Source organism: Dictyostelium purpureum (assembly GCF_000190715.1).
Source record: "Dictyostelium purpureum unplaced genomic scaffold DICPUscaffold_139, whole genome shotgun sequence".
NCBI classification, from domain to species: domain Eukaryota; phylum Evosea; class Eumycetozoa; order Dictyosteliales; family Dictyosteliaceae; genus Dictyostelium; species Dictyostelium purpureum.
Window position 1 is genome coordinate 41,707 of NW_003519476.1, and position 20,956 is coordinate 62,662.

The 20,956-nt window shown below is 26.8% G+C and overlaps 7 protein-coding genes across 7 annotated transcripts; 2 read left to right on the forward strand and 5 right to left on the reverse strand.

Moving 5' to 3' along the window:
- Positions 1-124: 124 nt before the first annotated feature.
- On the reverse strand, positions 125-7,292 carry DICPUDRAFT_152838 (uncharacterized protein; the record flags this gene model as incomplete). The annotated part of the gene is made up of 4 exons (XM_003288545.1): positions 125-5,071; positions 5,129-5,263; positions 5,347-5,378; positions 6,059-7,292. The coding sequence occupies 4 exons, from the start codon at positions 7,290-7,292 to the stop codon at positions 125-127; spliced, it is 6,348 nt and encodes a 2,115-aa protein (XP_003288593.1).
- Positions 7,293-7,427: 135 nt separating this feature from the next.
- Positions 7,428-9,179, reverse strand: DICPUDRAFT_48007 (uncharacterized protein). The gene is made up of 4 exons (XM_003288546.1): positions 8,775-9,179; positions 8,559-8,715; positions 8,155-8,487; positions 7,428-8,096 (listed from the first exon to the last, which is right to left on the reverse strand). Exons 1-4 carry the CDS (start codon positions 9,112-9,114, stop codon positions 7,574-7,576), a joined length of 1,353 nt encoding a protein of 450 aa, XP_003288594.1. The 5' UTR covers positions 9,115-9,179; the 3' UTR covers positions 7,428-7,573.
- An 880-nt stretch (positions 9,180-10,059) lies between these two features.
- Positions 10,060-11,880, reverse strand: DICPUDRAFT_34262 (methylenetetrahydrofolate reductase; the record flags this gene model as incomplete). Its single annotated transcript, XM_003288547.1, has 1 exon — positions 10,060-11,880. One exon carries the CDS (start codon positions 11,878-11,880, stop codon positions 10,060-10,062), a length of 1,821 nt encoding a protein of 606 aa, XP_003288595.1.
- Positions 11,881-12,891: 1,011 nt separating this feature from the next.
- DICPUDRAFT_79380 (uncharacterized protein) lies at positions 12,892-14,153 on the forward strand (the record flags this gene model as incomplete). The annotated part of the gene is made up of 2 exons (XM_003288530.1): positions 12,892-13,299; positions 14,139-14,153. The coding sequence occupies 2 exons, from the start codon at positions 12,892-12,894 to the stop codon at positions 14,151-14,153; spliced, it is 423 nt and encodes a 140-aa protein (XP_003288578.1).
- A 938-nt stretch (positions 14,154-15,091) lies between these two features.
- On the forward strand, positions 15,092-18,031 carry DICPUDRAFT_48011 (aconitate hydratase). Its single transcript, XM_003288531.1, has 3 exons — positions 15,092-15,201; positions 15,505-17,716; positions 17,797-18,031. The coding sequence occupies exons 1-3, from the start codon at positions 15,166-15,168 to the stop codon at positions 17,856-17,858; spliced, it is 2,310 nt and encodes a 769-aa protein (XP_003288579.1). The 5' UTR covers positions 15,092-15,165; the 3' UTR covers positions 17,859-18,031.
- A 60-nt stretch (positions 18,032-18,091) lies between these two features.
- On the reverse strand, positions 18,092-19,108 carry DICPUDRAFT_79382 (uncharacterized protein; the record flags this gene model as incomplete). Its single annotated transcript, XM_003288548.1, has 5 exons — positions 18,092-18,399; positions 18,469-18,551; positions 18,617-18,722; positions 18,778-18,961; positions 19,016-19,108. 5 exons carry the CDS (start codon positions 19,106-19,108, stop codon positions 18,092-18,094), a joined length of 774 nt encoding a protein of 257 aa, XP_003288596.1.
- A 206-nt stretch (positions 19,109-19,314) lies between these two features.
- DICPUDRAFT_55507 (uncharacterized protein) lies at positions 19,315-20,389 on the reverse strand. The gene is made up of 4 exons (XM_003288549.1): positions 20,265-20,389; positions 20,177-20,193; positions 19,796-20,117; positions 19,315-19,726 (listed from the first exon to the last, which is right to left on the reverse strand). Exons 1-4 carry the CDS (start codon positions 20,383-20,385, stop codon positions 19,410-19,412), a joined length of 777 nt encoding a protein of 258 aa, XP_003288597.1. The 5' UTR covers positions 20,386-20,389; the 3' UTR covers positions 19,315-19,409.
- Between the last annotated feature and the right edge of the window lie 567 nt (positions 20,390-20,956).

The following is a 20,956-nucleotide window of genomic DNA, read 5'->3' on the forward strand; positions in this document are numbered from 1 at the left end:
TCAACAATAATTAAAATTTTTTTTATTAGACTCTATTAAATATTTTAAAGTACTATTAATCTTTAGAGGTATCTAAAGAATAGTTTTATACAAGATTTTAATTTTTATTTTTATTTTTAAAATTCTAAAAATCAAAGCTACTTGCAAATTTTTCTGAATATCTTTTTGACAAACCTGTGAATGCATTTGAAATTGTTGAATCTGGATCTCTGTGTTGAAGAGCTACTTCAATGACCTTTAGTGTTAAACAAAATTCTTTTAATAGGGTCCAAATATCACTTTCTTTAATACCATTATCTTCTAAAATTGTTTTAACTTGACCATGTTTATAGAAATCCATTAAATATGAATTTGTTTTACCATTAATCTCGCAAAATGGTAAAACAGATGGAGAGAAATATGTATTTGAATGGAAGGTTGCTACTAATTTCTGGATATTATTAACATAGAAGAGACCAGATAACGAGTTAACTGTGTTGGAATTATCTAAATTATTTTTAAATGGTTTCATATTATTATTCCAGTTTTCGACCGATTTTTTTGATGATGATTTGTATTGATCGTTAAATTTGTTTATTTTTCTTGAGAGTGGAAGCATATTTTTACCTATATATTGATTATAAATTCTGACATAGGTTGAAAAGGTATTTAATAAACGTTGGTTATGGTTCTTGATTATATTTAAAGCTTCAGTTGGAAGTGGTGGAAGAACCAATATACTTGGCGATCTAGCTTTAGATGATGGAATTGGTTGAATACAAAATAGATAAGATAAAACATGGATTATATAAAGATCACGTTCTTTTTGATTTGGTGATAGGTTATCAAAAAGGCCAGATCGTAATAATGATACAAAAACAAAGTTGTATGGTTCTAAATAACCGAGATGAGTTACCAAACCAGAGTGATTTAATGGAACACCTTTACGATTTAAGAAACCTTCTCTAAAAAGATAATCTACTGAAAATGAAAATAAAAATTGAACTTGAAGTGGATCGCCCAAAAAGAATGAGTTGTTTAATAATGATTTTGTGGCCTTCTTTAAAATTTCAATATCTACTTTAGAGACTTGATCCAATTGCTTTTTTGGTTGGTATGTTATTTGTTGATCACTATTAATTTTACTAGTATCTAATATTTCATTTTCATCATTATCCCAACTATCCTTTATACTTTCTTTTTCGCTATCTGAATTATCCCAAGAATCTTTAATTTCTTCTGATTCATCTATTGGTTTTTTTGGTTCATTTGGTTCATTTGACTCTGCTTGATTTGATTCTAAAGAAGGTTTGTTTGAACTATTAGCTGAAAAATCATATCTTGAAACTAATGATAAGCATAATGATGGTGATAAAACTGTATTACCGGTGATGTTTGAAAGATTTGAGTTTAATAAACGATTAATTTTAAATTTGGAAATACCCAAGAAACCCACATTACCTCTTAAATCGAGACCACGTCTACCAGCTCTACCTGCACATTGTCTATAAGTTAAAACATTTAAATATGGTGAGTCACCTGCAAATACGACTGTGCTAGCTGGCATATTAACACCCACTGCCAAAGAGGAGGTGGCAAAAAGCAACTGAATCTTTTTACCTCTAAAAAGGAATTCGACAGTACGTAAGTAGTTTTTATCACAGCCACTGTGATGAGCACCAATACCCTGCATTAAAACTGGAGTTAATGGATTATTTTTAATTTTATACTCCTTGTCTATATCTGAGGATGAAATAGTGCCAAATTGTGGTTTGATATATTCCAGTGAGGCTTTCTTTGACTTTAATCTTTCTAATTCAATCATTAATTCATCGGAAATATCTAATTGTTTCTTTTCTGCGCTAATTGCTTTTTCTATTCTCTGAATCTCCAAATCAATAGCTCTTCTTTCTTCTTTAGTATTTGGGCTTTGATGTCTTTTCATTAGATCTGAATAGACTCTTTGAGCTAAATTTGTACATTGAGTTCTATTAAAGCAGAAAATAATTGCTGGTAATAGTTTATCTTCTTGGAGCTTTAAAACAATATTGGTAATATCACTCTCCCATTTGAATTTTAAATTGTCATAAAGAGGATTAGTTAAAGAAGATGAAACACTTAGCTTTTGTTCTTGTGAAAGATTGTTGTAGTATTCCTTCAATTCATTTTGATAGTTGAAAATTTGTTGTTTTTCTAAATTAAACTCCTTGTTTTCGATTTTTGCAAAATAAAGTTGTGGGTCGAATTGTTTTACCTTTTCGTAACCAATAATCTTTGATAAAGCCTCAAATAACTCGTGGCTTTCACTTGGTATTAAAGTTAAGTCACTTGATATTTTATTTAAGCCACCTACTTTTGTTGTTAGTGATGAAAATGGGTGTAATGGATTTAATTTGTATTCAAACGAAACTCTTTCAATTTTTTTATCTTTGTTTTCCTCGTTATCCTCATCGTAACCAAATTTAATTTCTTCATCTTCTTCATTTTCCTCACTTTCTTCTTTTTTTATTTCTTTTTCTTCTTTTTCTTCTTTTGTAGTTTCTTGTTGATCTGAAATTAAGTCTTGTTTTTTTTCTTTTCTTGATTGAGAAATGAAAAAAGTTTTTAAATCATTAAATCTATGAGTATAATGAATAAGTTTAACCTTTCTTTCTGGATCTATTTTTTGAAGGAATCGATGGAATTCATTCAAATTACCTAGTGTGGCGGAAAGAGCTAAAAATGGACATGGATTAAATAATAATAAACGTTCCCAAACAGCACCATCTGTGTTACAAACTTGATGGACTTCATCAAAAATAATATATCTAATACGTTGAATAAATTGAATATTTGCAATTGAAAGGAATAAAATTTCGAGGCATTGTGGAACAGTAATTAAGATTTGACAATTTTCCATATCTAATCTCCAATCTCTAGTAAATATACCAACAGTTTTATTATTTGATGGACGATGATTAATTGCAACGAAATTCTTTTCATAACGACCTAAAACTTCGGCATACATTTGATTTACTAATGCTTTGGTTGGTGCTATAAAAACTACAATACCTTCATTATCTTGACGAAGAATTTTTTCAAATGTATAAAATGAAATAAAAGTTTTACCAGATGAAGTTGGTGCACAAATTAAAGCAGACTCCCTGTTATCTACAATATCCAAAAGTTCAACCTGCCATTTATCTGGTACAAAACCACGTACTCTTGAATCCGGTTTACCACCTGTATTTCTGACCAATGTTTCTGGGGTTTCTTTAATTTGGAACTCAATTGAGTTATTATTTGGACCATTGTTATCATTAATTGGTAGTTCTTTTTTCCCCAATTTAAACTTTGTGTTTAAACAATTTGCCAAGTCGCTGAACAATAAAATTGATTTTGAGATTTCATATAAATATTTTGAAATACTTTTAATTAAATTTTGACTAATGTTTGAATCGGGCTGTAAATCATTGAAATATCTAAGATAGTTCTGAACCAATTGATAATATGGAACCTTTTCATTGGACTGTAGCTCTAATTCTGATAAATCGATCATATCTGCTGTAACTATAACTTCAGACTTCTTTGCACTTGGATTGACTCTTTTTATCTCTTTAAATTTAAGTGACTTTAACTCTTCCATCTTTTCAATTAATTTCTTTTCTTTTGTTGAATTATAGGTTTGTAAAAGCTTATTAAAGTGTGATTCATAAAGATCAAATGCTTTGTCTAAATAATCTAAATTATTTAAAAACTTGAGTGTTTGTAGAGGTGAATCCATTAAAGATAAATTCTCTTCAAACTTTTTTTTATCTTTGATTAATCTTTCTTCTAATAATTTATCTCTTTCATTTTTTGGTTTTATATTTGATTTTATTGGTACTGATTTTTTATTGAAAGATTTTTTAAATTCTTCCTTTTCTTTTTTTAATTTCTCTTTTTCCAATTCTTCTTTGGTTGGATCAAGCTTATTAATGATTAATTTATTTATTGGATCATTTAGTGAATCTGCATATTTTTTGAATACAGCAGCACTCTTTTGATTAAGTTTGAGAGATGTTTTTCTGTTTACTTTAAACTCTTTTAATTTAACACTAAATGCATCGGGTTCAATTTTTCTATTTGAATGAAAATGGAAATCGTCGACAAATCTAGATGAGAATGTTTGAGGTGTTAATTCATCCAAGTCTTTTTTATATGAGCCTAAGTACTCTAAAGAATTTGGTGCTACAGTATTCAAAAACTCGTTCTCTAATAAATAGACCCCATTATCTATTTTGCCAATCTTTTTAGATTTCTTTTCAATTTTTTCTAAAATTTCCTTGGTGTTAAAATAGTTGGTTGGATTTGAAAATACTTGTAGATCGATAAATGGCTCGGATGAATTTGATACATAGTCCCAAATTTGGCCACACTCTCTTAAAATTGATTCACCAAATAGCTGATTCAAGTCTTCCAGTGATTTAATTGATTTAAGTTGGATTTGTATCATTATTTGATAAAACAATTTAAAGTCAACAAAGTCAATTAAATCTATATTTTCCAGAGCAGAGCTACCACCTTGTTCCTTTTTATAGTTTAAATAAGAAATTGAGTTTGTTGAAAATTCTTCCAAGTATTCTGAAATCTCTTCATCAACTTTTAATTTGTTGAGAAATAAAAAGCCCCTTTCACTTAACGATAAGGAATTGATTAAAGCCAAATAAATACAATAAACCCTATTTAGATAGTTGAAACGGCTATTAAACAAAAGTTTAAACAATTGAATTCTTAAATCCTTTTGACTATTATCTGGGCCGCTTTTATGAATTTCATCTCTTAAATTTGATGAAATGGCTTCATTTGCGAGTTCAGAATAGTTGTATAGCTTGTCTATTAATTTTCTTTTTCTTTTTGGCTCCCTTAAGAATTTTGGTAGTTTTCTCATAAAACTTGTAGTCTTTGAATAAATAATTGTATCAATTGCTGAACCTTCGAATGATAGAGAGTTTAGTTCAACAATAAAATCAAATGATAACAATGATGCCACAATAAAAAGATTCATTACATTGGCATCATATAATTCTAAAGACACTTCTTTTTCTGGGAATAATATAAAGATAAATGTAAACTAAACGAAATTAATATGTAATTTTTATAAAATAATAAAAACAAAAAATATACATACCATATTATCATCAAAGAAACTGAATAGTTTTTTAAGATCTAACCACCATTTTGTTTCGAGAACAGAAAATACTACATTTGAATCTTCCGGTAATAGGTTGGTATAGTATTCAATACAAAGATTTCTAATCAATTTCTATAAACAAATAAAAAATAAAAAAATTAGTCAACTCGAATTATAATTTATATATATGATTTTTAAAACTTTTTTATACTTACTAATGTTTCATTTTTATAAAAATTTTCATTTTCTTTAATAAATAAAATTGTGAATTTTGTTTTTCTATTTAACAAACTATCAATAAAAGTTTCGAAATAGTGAAAGAATGTGATTGATTGCGCGTTTTTTGGTGATAACAAAAATTTGGATTGTTTATCTTCTGAAGAAATTAAGTTGGAATAAAGATACAGAACTAAAGAATCACCATCAATTAAAAATGGATCTGTTGTACCAAAATCCCCAAATAAATTTAGCGTAGGTGTTGGATATACAAATTCTGAAATATCCATAAATAATTATTAATATAAATATAAGTTTTGAAATAAAAAAGTAAGTTTAATAACTGTAAAACAATTGATTGTTATATTGTTTTGAAGAAAAAAAATAAAAATAATTTGAGAAATTAATTAAAAAAAAAAAAAAAAAAAAGCTTAATAATTCAAAAAAAATTCAAAAAAAAATAAAAATTTAATTTTAAAAAAATAAATTTTTTGTGATTTTTTTCCCAAAATATATTTACTTAAATTAAGTAACTTTATTTTGTTTTTGCACTATCATTTGAATAAATTATGAAATTTCTCTGCTAAGTGTCTTAATATCAATAAACACTTATTATCTTCTGAATAGTATATACTAATTATTATTTGTTTATTTGTTTGTTATTTAATTATTTTTAAAAATCTAATGGATTATTTTTTAAGTTTGATTGACCAGCACCACATAATAAACCACTGCCAGACTTCATTTTTGAAACTATATTACCATCATCTTTTTTATTGCTATTTGAATCCTCAGGTTTAGAGTCGCCAGCTCTTGACATCTCTGGTTGTAAATGAATGGTTTCAATGCACATCTTTCTTCTTTTCATTTTGAAAACATAGGTTAACATATCTGGATGGAATGATAAAGAGAGTGTATTTAATCTAGCTATTTTTCTAATGTTAAAGAAACCAAGGTATTCTGCAAATTGCTCTGGAGTTTCACCACCCATACCACTGAATGAATTAATTGAGACTACAGTATCACAGAGATGTGATATCTTTTTAACAAATGCACTTGAATAAATATAAGTTGGTACTGAGATGACACAGGTGCAAACGGATGATCTTAATAAACCTTTAAGTGCGTGGAGGAACTCTATAACACCCTCCTCATTATTTGACCAAAGTGGTGATGAAAAAGATTGAATGCAAAGACGAAGTACTTTGGTTTGATCTGGATTAGCTGCTGCCTCTTTATTATATTTATAAACTAAATTTTGAATCTCTAAAAATAGATTTCTGTATGGTGATGAACCCTCGACCTGTGAATAATTTGAAGAGTATGATAATGTATGGATTAAATTTGGATTCATTGATTGTACATTCATCTTTCTGGTAAAGTCATAACTATGGCAAAATGTTTGATTTAAAATGGATGAGGTAGTTGGTTGCTTTGAAAGTTCGTTTTGAACATATTGTTGGTATCTCCACGCTATCTTTAATTCATCTGTTGGGTTTGATGGTTTATTGCTGTTGGTTGCTAAATTGTCAGTTTTGTCGTTTTCAATCTCTTCTTCTTTTGTAATTCTTTGTGGTAACTTGTTTAAAATTTCAAATGGATCAATACCAATTAATGATGAAAAAAATACACCTTGCTGTTGCAAAATACCCTCTGCAAGGAAATATTTTAATAAGAATATATAATAGCTACTATTAATATCCTCCTCAATCATTAAAATACTTCCTACTGGTATACCGCCTCCAATGATATCATCCAAATCTTGTAAACCTGTGCTTGTAAGTAAATTTGAATTATGTATTGAAACCTTACAACCATTTGGTAATTTTTTAGCTGCGGTTGTAGTGGCTGTTACTGTTGCTGATAAACCTCCTGCTGGTGAGGTAATTTTGGTTCCTCCTGGAACCTTTCTTGTAAATGTAGTTGGAACTCTTGGAGTTGTCATATTTTTAATTAATATATTAATTAAAAAATAAAAAAAAATAAATGTAAAAATACGAGAAAAAAAAATTTTTAAAATTAAAAAAAAAAAATAAAAAAATAAAAAAAATTTTAAAATAAATAAATAAATTAAATAAATAAATTAAACTAAAACTAAAATAATTTATTTTATAAGAAACTTTAAATGAAAAAGAAAAAAAAAAAGCAATGAAATTGAAATAGTTGAATTTATATTATTAATAAATTAATAAAAATAATAAATTATTGTTATGGTTTTTTCTTTTTTTAGAGTGATTTAAATTTTTGGATTGCATCTGCAAGAGTATCTGCTTGTAATCTGATTTGGTTGCAAATGTTTAATAATTTATCTTTGTTATCGAGGAGCTCGATGGAAGTGGTGTATGGATTATAACGGATTGCAAATGGTTTCTTTAAAGAATCTGCAAATTCTCTCATTTTTTCTTTGGCATCTGCAAAACTTTCAGCTACATAATAGAGTGGTTGGAATGTGGTAATTGGGTATTTGGTTTTACATGTAACAAATGGATCGAATGGTTTCTTTTCTGGTTTGTCAGATATACAGTACTCTAATTCACCTGTACTTGATAATAAACCTGCACCATATGCTTTAATTTTGTCACCTTCTTTACAAATACCAAATTCGACAGTAAACCAATAACATGTTGAAAGACGTTCAATATCCTCATCACTGGCACCAATAGATGCTAAACCAATCTCTTGACTAAAATCTGCAAAATCTGGATCTGCAAATAATGGTACATGACCTAATAATTCATGGCATACATCACTAATAATAAAAAGAGTTAGTAATTAGATTAAAATTGCTATTTTAAATAGAAACCTACGGTTCTGGTGTGTATAATGGTACTGAACTATGTCTAATATATTGTGTAGCATGGAAAACACGAAAAGCTAAACCATTTAAAAAGTCTCTACTTGATAATAAACCTTGGACTGGTCTAATACGGAAACCAGTACACTCTTGAAGGAAATTTGAAATATCTTGTAATTGTGGAATATTATCTTCTGAATAGCCACAGTTTTGTTCTAATAATGGGAAAACAAATGTATGTTGTTGGCAAGCATAGTTTGCAAAAAGTTCTTTTAATTTTTTGTAAACTCTACCCCAAGTTTCAGTTTCTTCTTTGGTATAATTAATTCTTGGGATTTCATGACCACTAAAAACAATGTAAATAATTAATACTTTGAAATTGGTAAAATAATAATAATAAATAAAAATGATAATTACTGTTTGTAGGTGGCAGCGATTGTGGCAATTTCCTTTCTTCTGGCTCTGTAAACTGGATCAGTGGCACCTGGATGATCACTTGAAAGCTCATCACCCATTTCTAAAACTTTATTGGCATATAAATCTAAGTCTGATAATTTTCTTGGGAACCAAGGAACTAAAATGAAAGTTAGTATAATATATTAAATAGTAATAATATATAATTAGAATATTTACTAGATGAATCTGATGAATCAACTTGAGGATTTTCAGAAACGATGGTAACCTTAACACCTCTACTTTCTAAATCTTCAATAACTTTTTCAACTTCTTTTAATGTATTTGAACCATACTCTAAATCTAAGAAAAAATCATAATCTGATTTTTCTGTCTTGGATGGTCTAGATTCGATTCGTGTTAAATTGATGTTATGCTTTTTAATTACTTCTAAATGCTCCAACAATCCACCGATTTTATCTGAACCCTTGGAGATTGAAAAGAAAATTGATGTATGAAATGGTGCTTTTGAAACGCCCTGTGAGTTTCTAATTGTAGTTTGAATATTAGCTGTTTCCATTTATTTTAAAAACTAAATATTTATAAACTTTATTAATAGCTGAATTTTATTATATGATTGAAATTTAATGTGTATTTGAAATTTAATTTTATTGAAATTTTAAAAAAAAAAAAAATATTAAATAAAAAAAATAAAGAAAAAGAAAACAAAAAATTAAAAAATAAAAAATAAAAAAAAATAAAAAAAAATAAAAAAAAATAAATAAAAAAATTAATTATAATAAATATAAATTATTATAGGTATTATGAGGGGTATATTTTTCTTATTAAATGGGGGTATTTTTTTAACACTCACCTTTTTTTCTGTATGTTTGGAAAAGAGAATGGGTGTGTTAAATATGTGTGAGTTATATTTCAAAAATATATTCTTGATAAAACAAAAAAAATATATATAATTATAAAATAAAAAGGAAAAAATAAAAATTAGTTTTTGAATAAAAGAAAAAAAAAAAAATAAGTTTTTAAAAAAATTTTATTTTTTTTAAAAAAAATATTTTGTCCTATCAAATGGTTTGAAATTTCAGTTATATACGTTCAATTTAAAAAAAAAAAAAAAATCCAACCCCAATGAATTATATATTTTTATAAATTTCAAAAATATCCAGAGTTTATATCATTAGAAAAAGATGCAAAAAAATAAAAATATAAAATAATAATAAAAATAAATAATAATTAAAATAAATAATAATAAATATAAATAATAATTAATAAAAATGTATTTATTATGGTGAAAAAACTAAAACATAAATGATCTATCATCATGTATTATTAATATTTATTAATAATAAGAAAAAAAAAAAGTGGTTTAATATCTCCCAATAAAGTTTTTATTTTTGTAAAATTAATCTCTTTCAAAAAAAAAGTTATCTTTATATTTTAAAAAAAAAAAAAAGAAAAAAATATTTAATATATTTTTTATTTATTTATTTTTTATTTATTATATTTTTTAATTATTATTTAATGATAAACCATTAAGAGTTGGTGAGGAAAGGTTGTTAACTAAATCGCTGAATGGTGAAAAGATGTTACCACTAATGAAATTATTATCTACAATATTGAATAAATAATATGAATCGATCATTTTGTCTAAAATTTCTCTGCTCTTTGAATCCTTTTCATAATTATTTGCCCATTGAGTTTCCCAGAGAGCAAAAGCTTCATCTTTCCAAACCATGAATGAGTTATGATCGACAACTGTTGGTTGAATGATTTCTTTACCTGGGAAAATACCCCAAGTAACAGCGTTGGTACCTTTAGTATTTGTTTTTTGATCTCCTTTACGATTGACGGCGTGATAAGTGATCATTGGACATTTCTTGATGTATTCGATAAGTTTTTGTGCATTTTCTGGTGAAGTAAAGAATTCAATGTAAGCTTTTTTGTAGATGAAACCGTTTTTACCACCCCAACCATGTTGTTTATCGGTTGATGGTACACCATTGATTGCTGGTTGTGAATTGATAGTGAGGAAACCATTTTTATTTAAGAAAACAAGTTGATCTTTAATGTTTTCAGACTCTAAAGAGAGTGGAGTGTCATTCCATGGGAGTTTTTTAATTTTACCTTCACAATAACTAGCGAAAACGTTGTAGATATCTTGTTCTGTTGAATGTGAATCACCATAGATATTGGTGGTTGCAGTGGAGACAACATCGCTGGTACTAACAGCAACACCACCTAAATGGTAATCACTGAGGTCACCAAATGCTGGTGATCTGTAATCACCCCAACGGCCATTTGGAAACTCATCCCATGAACCAGTACGAGCAATATATGATCTTGGACGATTTTGCCAGAAAATTGGACGAACTTCTTCTTTGAGACGATTACCAGCAGCAGATTGAGCCCATGGAAGGTATGGTGAGAGTTGATCTGGGGTGACTAATTCGAGGCCTTTGAGTACTTTTCTAACGCTTCTTTCTAAATTTAATGTGTAAAAGTGGAGACCTTCAACGCCAAATTCTAAAAGTCTTTTTGACATTTCGACGCATAAACGAACACCATATTTCTTAACTTCTTCATCATTATCTTTGATTGGTTCTAAATTATCCATAATGTATTGTGGAACTTTAGTTTTTGAGAGGGTGGTCATACGAACGAAACCAGCATAAGTTTGAATTGGCATAATACCTGGAATAATTGGACAATTGATACCTACTTCACGACATTTCTTTACAAAATCACAAAAGACATCAACATCGTAGAATAATTGAGTAATAATTAAATCTGCACCAGCATCAACTTTAGCTTTTAAGTGGGTGATATCGTCTTCGAATGATGTGCAATCACTATGACCTTCTGGGTAACCGGCAACGCAAATACCAAAGTAATCACCATAACGTTCACGAATGAATTTAACTAAATCACAAGCATAACCAAAACCACCTTCAATCTTTTTCCATTCTTCACCTCTTGGAGGATCACCACGAAGTGCTAAAATATTTCTAATACCGGTAGCTTTAGCTTTATCTAATGCATAAATAATTTCGTTAACTGGCATATTGGTGCAGGTAAGATGCATCATAGTTTCTAAACCACATACATTTTGTGCTTTCTCTGCAATTTCTAATGTTAAAGCTGATGTAGAACCACCTGCACCCCATGTAATATCAATGAATAATGGTTCAAATAATAACATTCTACCTAAACGATCATAAAGATTTTGTACACCTTCCATTGTCTTTGGTGGGAAATACTCGAATGAATAAAATGGTACATTGCTTTCTTTCTTTTGATTGATTTTGTCAATAATTTTCATTGATGTCATTTTTTTCTTGTTATACTATATATTATTATTTATTGAAAAAAAAAAAAAAACTGTTGTTGCAATTTAAAAAAAAATTTTAAAATTTATTAATTAGTATATTAATAAAAAAAAATAATAAATTAAATAATATTTTTTTCTTTTTTTTTTAATTTTGTAGGGATATAAAAAGAATATAGTCGCTGTATCTAAATTCAAATTTTGAATCTAGTATAATATAATCTATATTTTTAATTATCCAATAAAACCATCTATAAATTAACCTTTACCTTTTATTGCTGTATTCAAAAATGAAATTTTAATTTTTTTAATGGGGCGTATATAATACAATTTGCTTAAAAACCTTAGTTTTATTTATAACTACAAAAAAAAAATAATGAATTTAAAACTAAAAAAATTTTTATTTTTTTTTTTTCTATTTTTTTAATTTTTTTTCATAATTTTTTTTTTTTTTTTTTTCTCCATTGACTCAGCTCAATTTTTTTTTTTATTAATTATGTGAAAAATATCTTTTTAAAACAAAAGACAAACAAATGTGAACATAATAATGGCTGGTATCCGAAAATAATAAATAACAAATAATTCCACCTTAATTGTCGAGTCAACATCTTATTTTTTTATAAATAATGAAAGCGGTATCTTTTAGTATAAAAATAATAATATTTGGAAAAAAAAAAAAATGAATCTATTATTTTTTTATTGATCTCATAAACCCATATAAATTTTTTAAATTATAAATAGAATTTTAGGGAAAAAAAAAAAAAAAAGATTAAAGAATTTTCTTTTATGGAAAAATAAATTAAAATGGTTTTAAAAGGAAATGTTTTGATCATCATTATTAAATTCAAATAATTTCCTGTTTAACCAGGTTAATTGAATTTATTATTTTTAATTATATTTAAATTATTTTAATTTTTTTAAAATTTTTTATAATTTTTTTTTTAAATTTTTAATTATGAAAAAAAAAAAAAAAACGAATAATTTCCTTTTTTTTATAACAATAACACAAAAAAAATGTCAACAAATTTTTCAAAACAAAATAGCAGATTGTTATTTGAAAAGTGTAAGAACAATGAGACTGAAAAAGCATTGGAAATGATATCAAATATTGAAAATTTAAGAATCAATGTCAACGAAAGATTCGAAGGTGGTTGCACATCATTTTTCATTAGCTGCTATTTAGGTAATTTAAAGTTGGTTCAAGCATTGGTCGAAATTGGTAAAGCAGATATTACAATCGAAAGTGACAACGTTAGACCATTCACAGTAGCATGTGTCAGGGGAAGAATCCCAGTTATAGATTATTTATTAACCAACTTTTCAGATAGAATCGACCCAGATTCAATGATTACAGGCTGTGTTGGTGCTGCACAATACAACTTTCCACAAATCGTCCGAAGAATTTTAGGAAGAGGATTGGATGTTAATTTGTCAGTTGATGATAATGGTGCAACTTTATTATATGTAGCAACAGAAAACGAACACGAAGAGGTTGTATCACTTTTAGTCTCCTTAGGTGCCGATCCAAATCGTTCACGTTCAGGATACTACCCAATTCATTTAGCAACTCAATCTGGAAACATTAAAATTTTAGAATCACTCTTAAGATATGGTGGTGCCGATCCAAATGTTCAAACACCTGATGGCGCAACAAGTTTATTAATCGCTGCTCAAAATGGATTCATCAAAATTGTAGATCTTTTATATAAATACAGAGCCGATCCAAACATTCAAATGAAAACCGATGGTTCAACACCACTCTATGTTGCTGCAGTTAGACATCATTTAAACACTGTAGATGCACTTTTAGATAATCCAAAGGTCAATATAAATCAATCATTATCAGATGGTACAACCATTCTTCATGTTTTAGCCCAATTTGACTACACTGAACCAATGGAAAAAATATTTAAAAATTTCAAAACAATTCAAGTCGATAAAAAAACTGCTGCTGGAGTTACACCTTTATTATTAGCTGCTCGTCATGGTCAATTTAAGTCATGTAAAATTTTAATTGATAATGGTGCAGATTTAAATACAACTGTTGAAGGTGAAACTCCTTTATCTGTTGCAACAAGATATGGAAGAACTGACACTATCGATGTAATAAAAAATGCTTTAAATAATAAAAACAATAATAATTAACAGTAATAAAAAAATAAATAAATGTATATAATTCAAAAAAAAAAAAAAAAAAGCCCACACATATAATTTATGTGTGCTGAGATATATCTTTTTTAATTTTTATTTTTTTTTTTTAGAAATATAAAAAATAATAATTACATCATTCTTTTTTTAAAAATGAGAAATAAAAAACAATCAAAAATAATCTATATATGTATATATAAAGTTATTTTTATAGATAGTCACAGATCCCCGGTGTTGAAAGGGTTTTTAAATTATAATAAAAAAAAACAATTAATTAATGTGTCCGAAATTGATTTTATGCAGTCATCATGACGCAGCGCGCGACCAGTTACGAAGTACAAAAAAAAAAAAAAAAAAAAAAAACTATTTAGTTTTTGAAAAAAAAAAAAAATTTTATAATTTCTTAAATTTTTTTACATTTTATTTTTTTTTTTTTTTAATTTTTTTTTATTTTTTTTTCATTGTTGTGTTCATAACATTTTATTTGTAAGTTATAATGTTTTGTTTTTTTTTGTTTTTTTTTTGATTAAATTAAATTATAATTTGGGAAAACCTAAAATTACCTAAATAAAAAAATAAAAAAAAATAAAAAAATATAAAAAATATAAAATCAAATTAAATTAATTACAATTAAATTAAATATAATAATAGAATAAATAAATAAAATAAAATAAAATAAATAATTGGACACGACCGAATAAAATGATTGATCAAATTAAATAGTAATAAAAATAATATCAATGACCCGTTATTATAAAATCAATAAAATTATTTAATTGCTTTAAAAAATAATATTATAAAATAAAAAAAACAGTTATAGATAGTAAAAATAACAATAAATAAATAAAAATAATAAATAATAAAAAATACAAATATGTAAAAAAAATTTCCATACTAATTTTTTTTTATTTTTTTTATTTTTTTTTAATTTTTTTAAAAAAAAAAAAAAATTTACAACACACATTTTTTTTTTTTGTGTGAATTTCATTTCATTTATTTATTTACTCTCAGATTCTTTTTTTTTTTATTTTTTTTTTAATTGTAAGTTTAAATTAATTTATTAGAAATTAAAGTTTAAAGAATGATTACTAATACTTTCTTTAATCAAACATAGATTTATTAAAAAAAATTATTTAAAGAATGAACTCAATTACAAGAAAGGGTTTATCCCAAATCGTAAGTACAACAATTCGGTCTACAATTTTTTTTTAATTTTATAGATATAACATAATCGAATTATTATTTCAAACGAAAAGTAGTTGTGGTGTGCAAAGAAAGAAAAAAAGAAAAAAGAAATTTCGTAAAAAAAAAAAAATAAAAAAAAATTATTACAATTAAATTAAATACATTTTTTATACATACAAATTATCAAAGAAAAATAAAATTCAAATTATGTTATATCATAAAAGAAAAGAAAACGATCATTTAAAAATAATATAGTATTAGATTATTAATAATAACATTTTTTCAAATAATTAGAAATCCATTAGAAGTTTTAGTACTGCTTCAATGAGTCCATTAGAACCAAATAAAAAAATCAACTATGAAGGTATTGATGCTAAATTAAAACAATTCAAAACTCACCATAGTGCTCCACTCACTCTTGCTGAAAAGATTCTTTATGGTCATTTAGAAGATGCCAACACCAAAGTTGAAAGAGGTGTCACCTATCTTAAATTACATCCAGATCGTGTTGCTATGCAAGATGCTACCGCTCAAATGGCTGTTTTACAATTCATGTCAGCTGGTTTACCAGAAACTGCTGTCCCAACTACCATTCACTGTGATCATTTAATCGAAGCTTACAAAGGTGGTGAAACTGATTTAAAACATGCTAAAGATATCAACAAAGAAGTTTACAATTTCCTTTCAACAAGTGCCAAGAAATTCGGTATGGGTTTCTGGAAGCCAGGTAGTGGTATTATCCATCAAATCGTCCTCGAAAACTATGCTTTCCCAGGTGGTCTTATGATCGGTACTGATTCACACACTCCAAATGCTGGTGGTTTAGGTATGGTTGCTGTTGGTGTTGGTGGTGCTGATGCTGTCGATGTCATGGCTGGTATCCCATGGGAATTAAAAGCTCCAAAAATCATTGGTGTTAAATTATCTGGTTCATTAAAAGGTTGGTCATCACCAAAAGATGTTATCCTTCGTGTTGCTGATATTTTAACCGTCAAAGGTGGTACAGGTGCTATCGTCGAATATTTCGGTGAAGGTGTTGAATCACTCTCATGTACTGGTATGGCTACTATTTGTAATATGGGTGCTGAAATTGGTGCTACCACTTCATTATTCCCATTCAACAAACGTATGGTCGACTACTTAAATGCTACCGGTCGTAGCAACATTGCCAACTCTGCTATGAAATTCCAAAACAATTTAGTTGCTGATTCAGATGCCAAATACGATCAATTAATCGAAATCGATCTCAACACTTTAGAACCATACATTAACGGTCCATTCACCCCAGATCGTGGTCACCCACTCTCACAATTTGCCGAAGCCGTCAAAAAGAATAACTGGCCAGAAGAATTAAAAGTTGGTCTCATTGGTTCATGTACCAACTCTTCATACGAAGATATGAGTCGTTCAGCTTCAGTCGCCAGACAAGCTCTCGACAAAGGTGTCAAAGCCAAAGCTAAGTTCACCATTACCCCAGGTTCAGAACAAATTAGAGCCACCATTGAACGTGATGGTCAAATGAAAACTCTTGAAGAAGTTGGTGGTGTTGTTTTAGCCAACGCTTGTGGTCCATGTATTGGTCAATGGAAGAGAGAAGACGTTCCAAAAGGTGAAAAGAACTCAATTATTACTTCATACAATAGAAACTTTACTGGTCGTAACGATAGCAACGTTAACACTCACGCTTTCGTCGCTTCACCAGAAATCGTCACCGCTCTTACCATTGCTGGTGATCTTACCTTCAATCCAACCACTGATTTCTTAGTTGACAAAGATGGTAACAAATTCAAATTACAACCACCAACTGGTGATGAACTCCCATCAAGAGGTTTCGATGCTGGTGAAAACACTTATCAACCACCATCAAAAGACGGTTCATCAGTCGTTGTTGATGTTGACCCAAGCAGTGCTCGTCTTCAACTCTTAGAACCATTCAAACCATGGAACGGTAAAGATTACACAGATATGCAAGTTCTCATTAAAGTCCAAGGTAAATGTACCACCGATCACATTTCAATGGCTGGTCCATGGTTAAAATACAGAGGTCATTTAGATAACATTTCAAACAATATGTTAATTGGTGCCATCAATGCTGAAAACGGTAAAGCTAATGCTGTTCTCAATCAATTCACTGGTGAAGTTGCTCCAGTTCCAACCGTTGCTCGTGATTACAAGAAACGTGGTGTTGATTGGATCGTCATTGGTGATGAAAACTACGGTGAAGGTTCATCACGTGAACATGCTGCTCTTGAACCACGTCACTTAGGTGGTAAAGCTATTCTCGTCAAATCATTTGCTCGTATTCACGAAACCAATCTTAAGAAACAAGGTATCTTACCATTAACTTTCGCTAATCCAGCCGATTATGACCGTATCTCTGGTGATGACCGTATCTCAATCATTGGTCTCAAAGACCTTGCCCCAGGTAAACAACTTACTTTAGTCGTTAAATCAGCTAAAGAAGGTAAAGAATTCAAGATCCAAGTCAACCAAACCATGAATGAAGGTTAGTATTTAGTTTATATAGGAAAAAAAAATCACACAGGAAAGAAAATTAATTAATGTTTTTTATTTTTATTTTAACAGGTCAAATCGAATGGTTCAAAGCTGGTTCAGCCCTCAACTACATCAAAAAACAAAAGAAATAAATTTTAGCACACTTTTTTTAAAAAATTCAATAAAAACGTTTTAATAATAATAATAGTTTATAGAAACAATAAAAAGAAAAAGAAAAAAAAAAAGATTATATATTTTTAATAATAATAATACAAATAAAAAAAAAAAATTAAAAAATAAAATATAAAAAAAAATTAAAAAATATAAATGTGGGTTTATTTTTATTACTTTAGGGGAAATACATAAATGATAAAAAATGGGATTTTTAGGTTTTTTTTATTCTAATTTGATTTTTAAATTTAATATCACTACAATTAATAATACATTCACCGTCTGGTGTTTCTAATTGCCATCTAACCAATAATACAGTTGATCTCTCTTTTCTTGATGGAACTTTTATATTCATTTTATAAACATTTGATGAAGTACAAAACGGATTTGTATTGACTGATGGTTTAATGTTATAATGCTTGGCTACTAATTCCATGTCTTCCCATTTCATTTTATCTATTTCTTTATCATAATCTTTGGATAAATAAAATTCCCAATAAGAAGAAACATTTTTTTCAGGTACTGTTTTTTAAAAGTTTAAATTATTAAATATTTTATATTTTAAAAAATATTTGATTATATTATACATACATTTTGTAGCACAAAATTCAAAAGGAATAATTGTTGTATTGGTTTTCAAGTCATATTGAAACTCTGTAGCTGGCCAATTATATCTAAAAAATAAAAATTAATTAAAATTTTTTTAATGTAATAAAATTTAAAAATAGAGGGTAGTTACCTAATGGTAAAACCTTTTTTATTTCCAAGAGCAGAGTATTTGTCCATATTTGCAGCACAGCATAAATGTTCAGGTACTTTTTTTTTTAATTCTTCAAAACCTTTTTCTAATATAAAAAGTTAATAGTGTTTAAATCGATTAATATTATTATTATTACTTACTATAATATGGTATAAAAACTTTCATTTCATCACTTTTAATAAATTGTAATCTTGCAGCATTAGCTCCATCTTTAGAGTTATTAAATTTTTCAAAAACATGCCCATATGCAGCTTTACAATGGGGATCTATAATCCCACTTCCTATTTCATCCACCCATATATTGTTAATTGGATTTCTATTACACTATATAAAATATTAGTTCGTTTTCTATTTTTGATATAATATATTAAAACTTACTACTAACTGTCTAGAGGGAGGATAGGAGGTAAACCCATTAGAATTTACTGAAAAACTAAAAAACAGTAAAAAAAATATTATAATTAATTTCATTTTTAAAATTTAAAATTAAATTATAAAACAATAAAGATAAAAAAAAAAAAAAAAATTTAAATATAAAAAAATTAGATATAAAAATTAATATTATCTTTTATAGATATTTTTAGATATAGTTTTTTAAATTATTTTTTGATTATATATTATCTATTAACAAATTAAGAAATTTTTTTTATAAAATAAATCTAAAAATAAAATTATATATTGTTTTTACAACCTATTTATTTATTGAGTTTTGATTACATATAATAAAATTTATATAAATATTATTGATAATACTTTGTAATATTATTTAATTTTAATTTTTTTTGGATTTTTTAGATTTCTTTTCACCTTTTTTAAATATAATATCACTACAGTTAATGAAGCATTCACCAGCTGGATCATCTCTTTGCCATCTAACAACCAAAACAGATGATTTTCCTTCTCTATATGGAATACTGATAGTCATTTTATATGAGCTTGAGGAAATACAAATGGAGCTTGTTGTGGTGGAGGGAAGAACATTACCATATGTTGCTACAAGATCTAAATTATCCCAGCTTACTTCATCTTCTTCAACATTGAAATTATTCTTTGTTAAATAAAATTCCCAATATGAAGGATTGTGAATTGCTAAAAATAATTAATAATGTTAATACATAATATAAATTTTTATAAAATTATAATTTAAATAATATTTACCTGTAGCACAAAAATCAATTTCCAATGTACTCATATGGGTTTTACTATCATAGTCAACTTCAGTTGCATATCCATCCCAAGCAAATTTAATAGACATACCTGATTTATCCCCGAAGGCTGCATTTGGATTTATAGCATGGGCTGAACATATATGATTTGGAACTGCAGCTTTTAAAGCAGTGAAACCTTCATCAAAATTTGGAATCATTACTGCATATTCATTTTCTTGAGTAAATTGAATTACAGCTTCTGATTGTTTGTTGTTTTTTTCATAAACATGTTCATAAGCAGCTCTACATGGAGCATCTACAATTCCACTACCCTATAATTTATAAAAGTTAATACAAGTTTTTTAATTATAATATAGATTATAATATTTACATCTTCTGGCCACCAAACTGTAATAAAAAAAAAAAAAAAAAAATTAATATAATAATTTATATTTGTTTTTTTAAACTATAATATTTACTTGAGTTCTTTGGGTTACTTGTACATTTTCTTTGACGGGCTACAGGTGAAACAGTATATCCATGACTGTATACACTACATACACAATAAAATAAAATAGTAATTAAAAGTAATAGTTTCATATTTGTTTAAAAAATATAATTGAAATAATGAATAAAAAAAATTAAAGAATTTTTTATTTATAGTTTTTTTTTTTGATTATCATTTAAAAGAATTGGGAAAAGTGTAAATAACGTACCCACATATAATATGTAACTTGATAGATGTTGTTTAGTAGTAATATTGTTATTTTTATTATTAAAAAAGTGACCTTTAAAAAAAAAAGAGTAAAAAAATGTAAAAAAAAAAAAAAAGGTGGGGGTAATTTTTAATGAAAAAGTGTTTTTAATTCAAAATAATCTATTTATTTATTTTTTTAATTTGATTGGTTTGGTTTTTTTTTTAATTTTTCAAATAATATAAATATATGATCAAATTCTAATCAATCTTTCTAGTATCAAAACCTTTTAAACTACCCAAACCTCTCAAACTACCCAAACCTCTCAAAATATCAATTTATAACAATTAAACCATTATTTATGAAATTAATCACAAATTCAATCCATGATTGTAAAAAATATATTATAATATTTTTTTTTTTCTTATTTTAAGGTTTTATTTACCAAAAGATAAAAAGTTTTTTTTTTGGGGTTA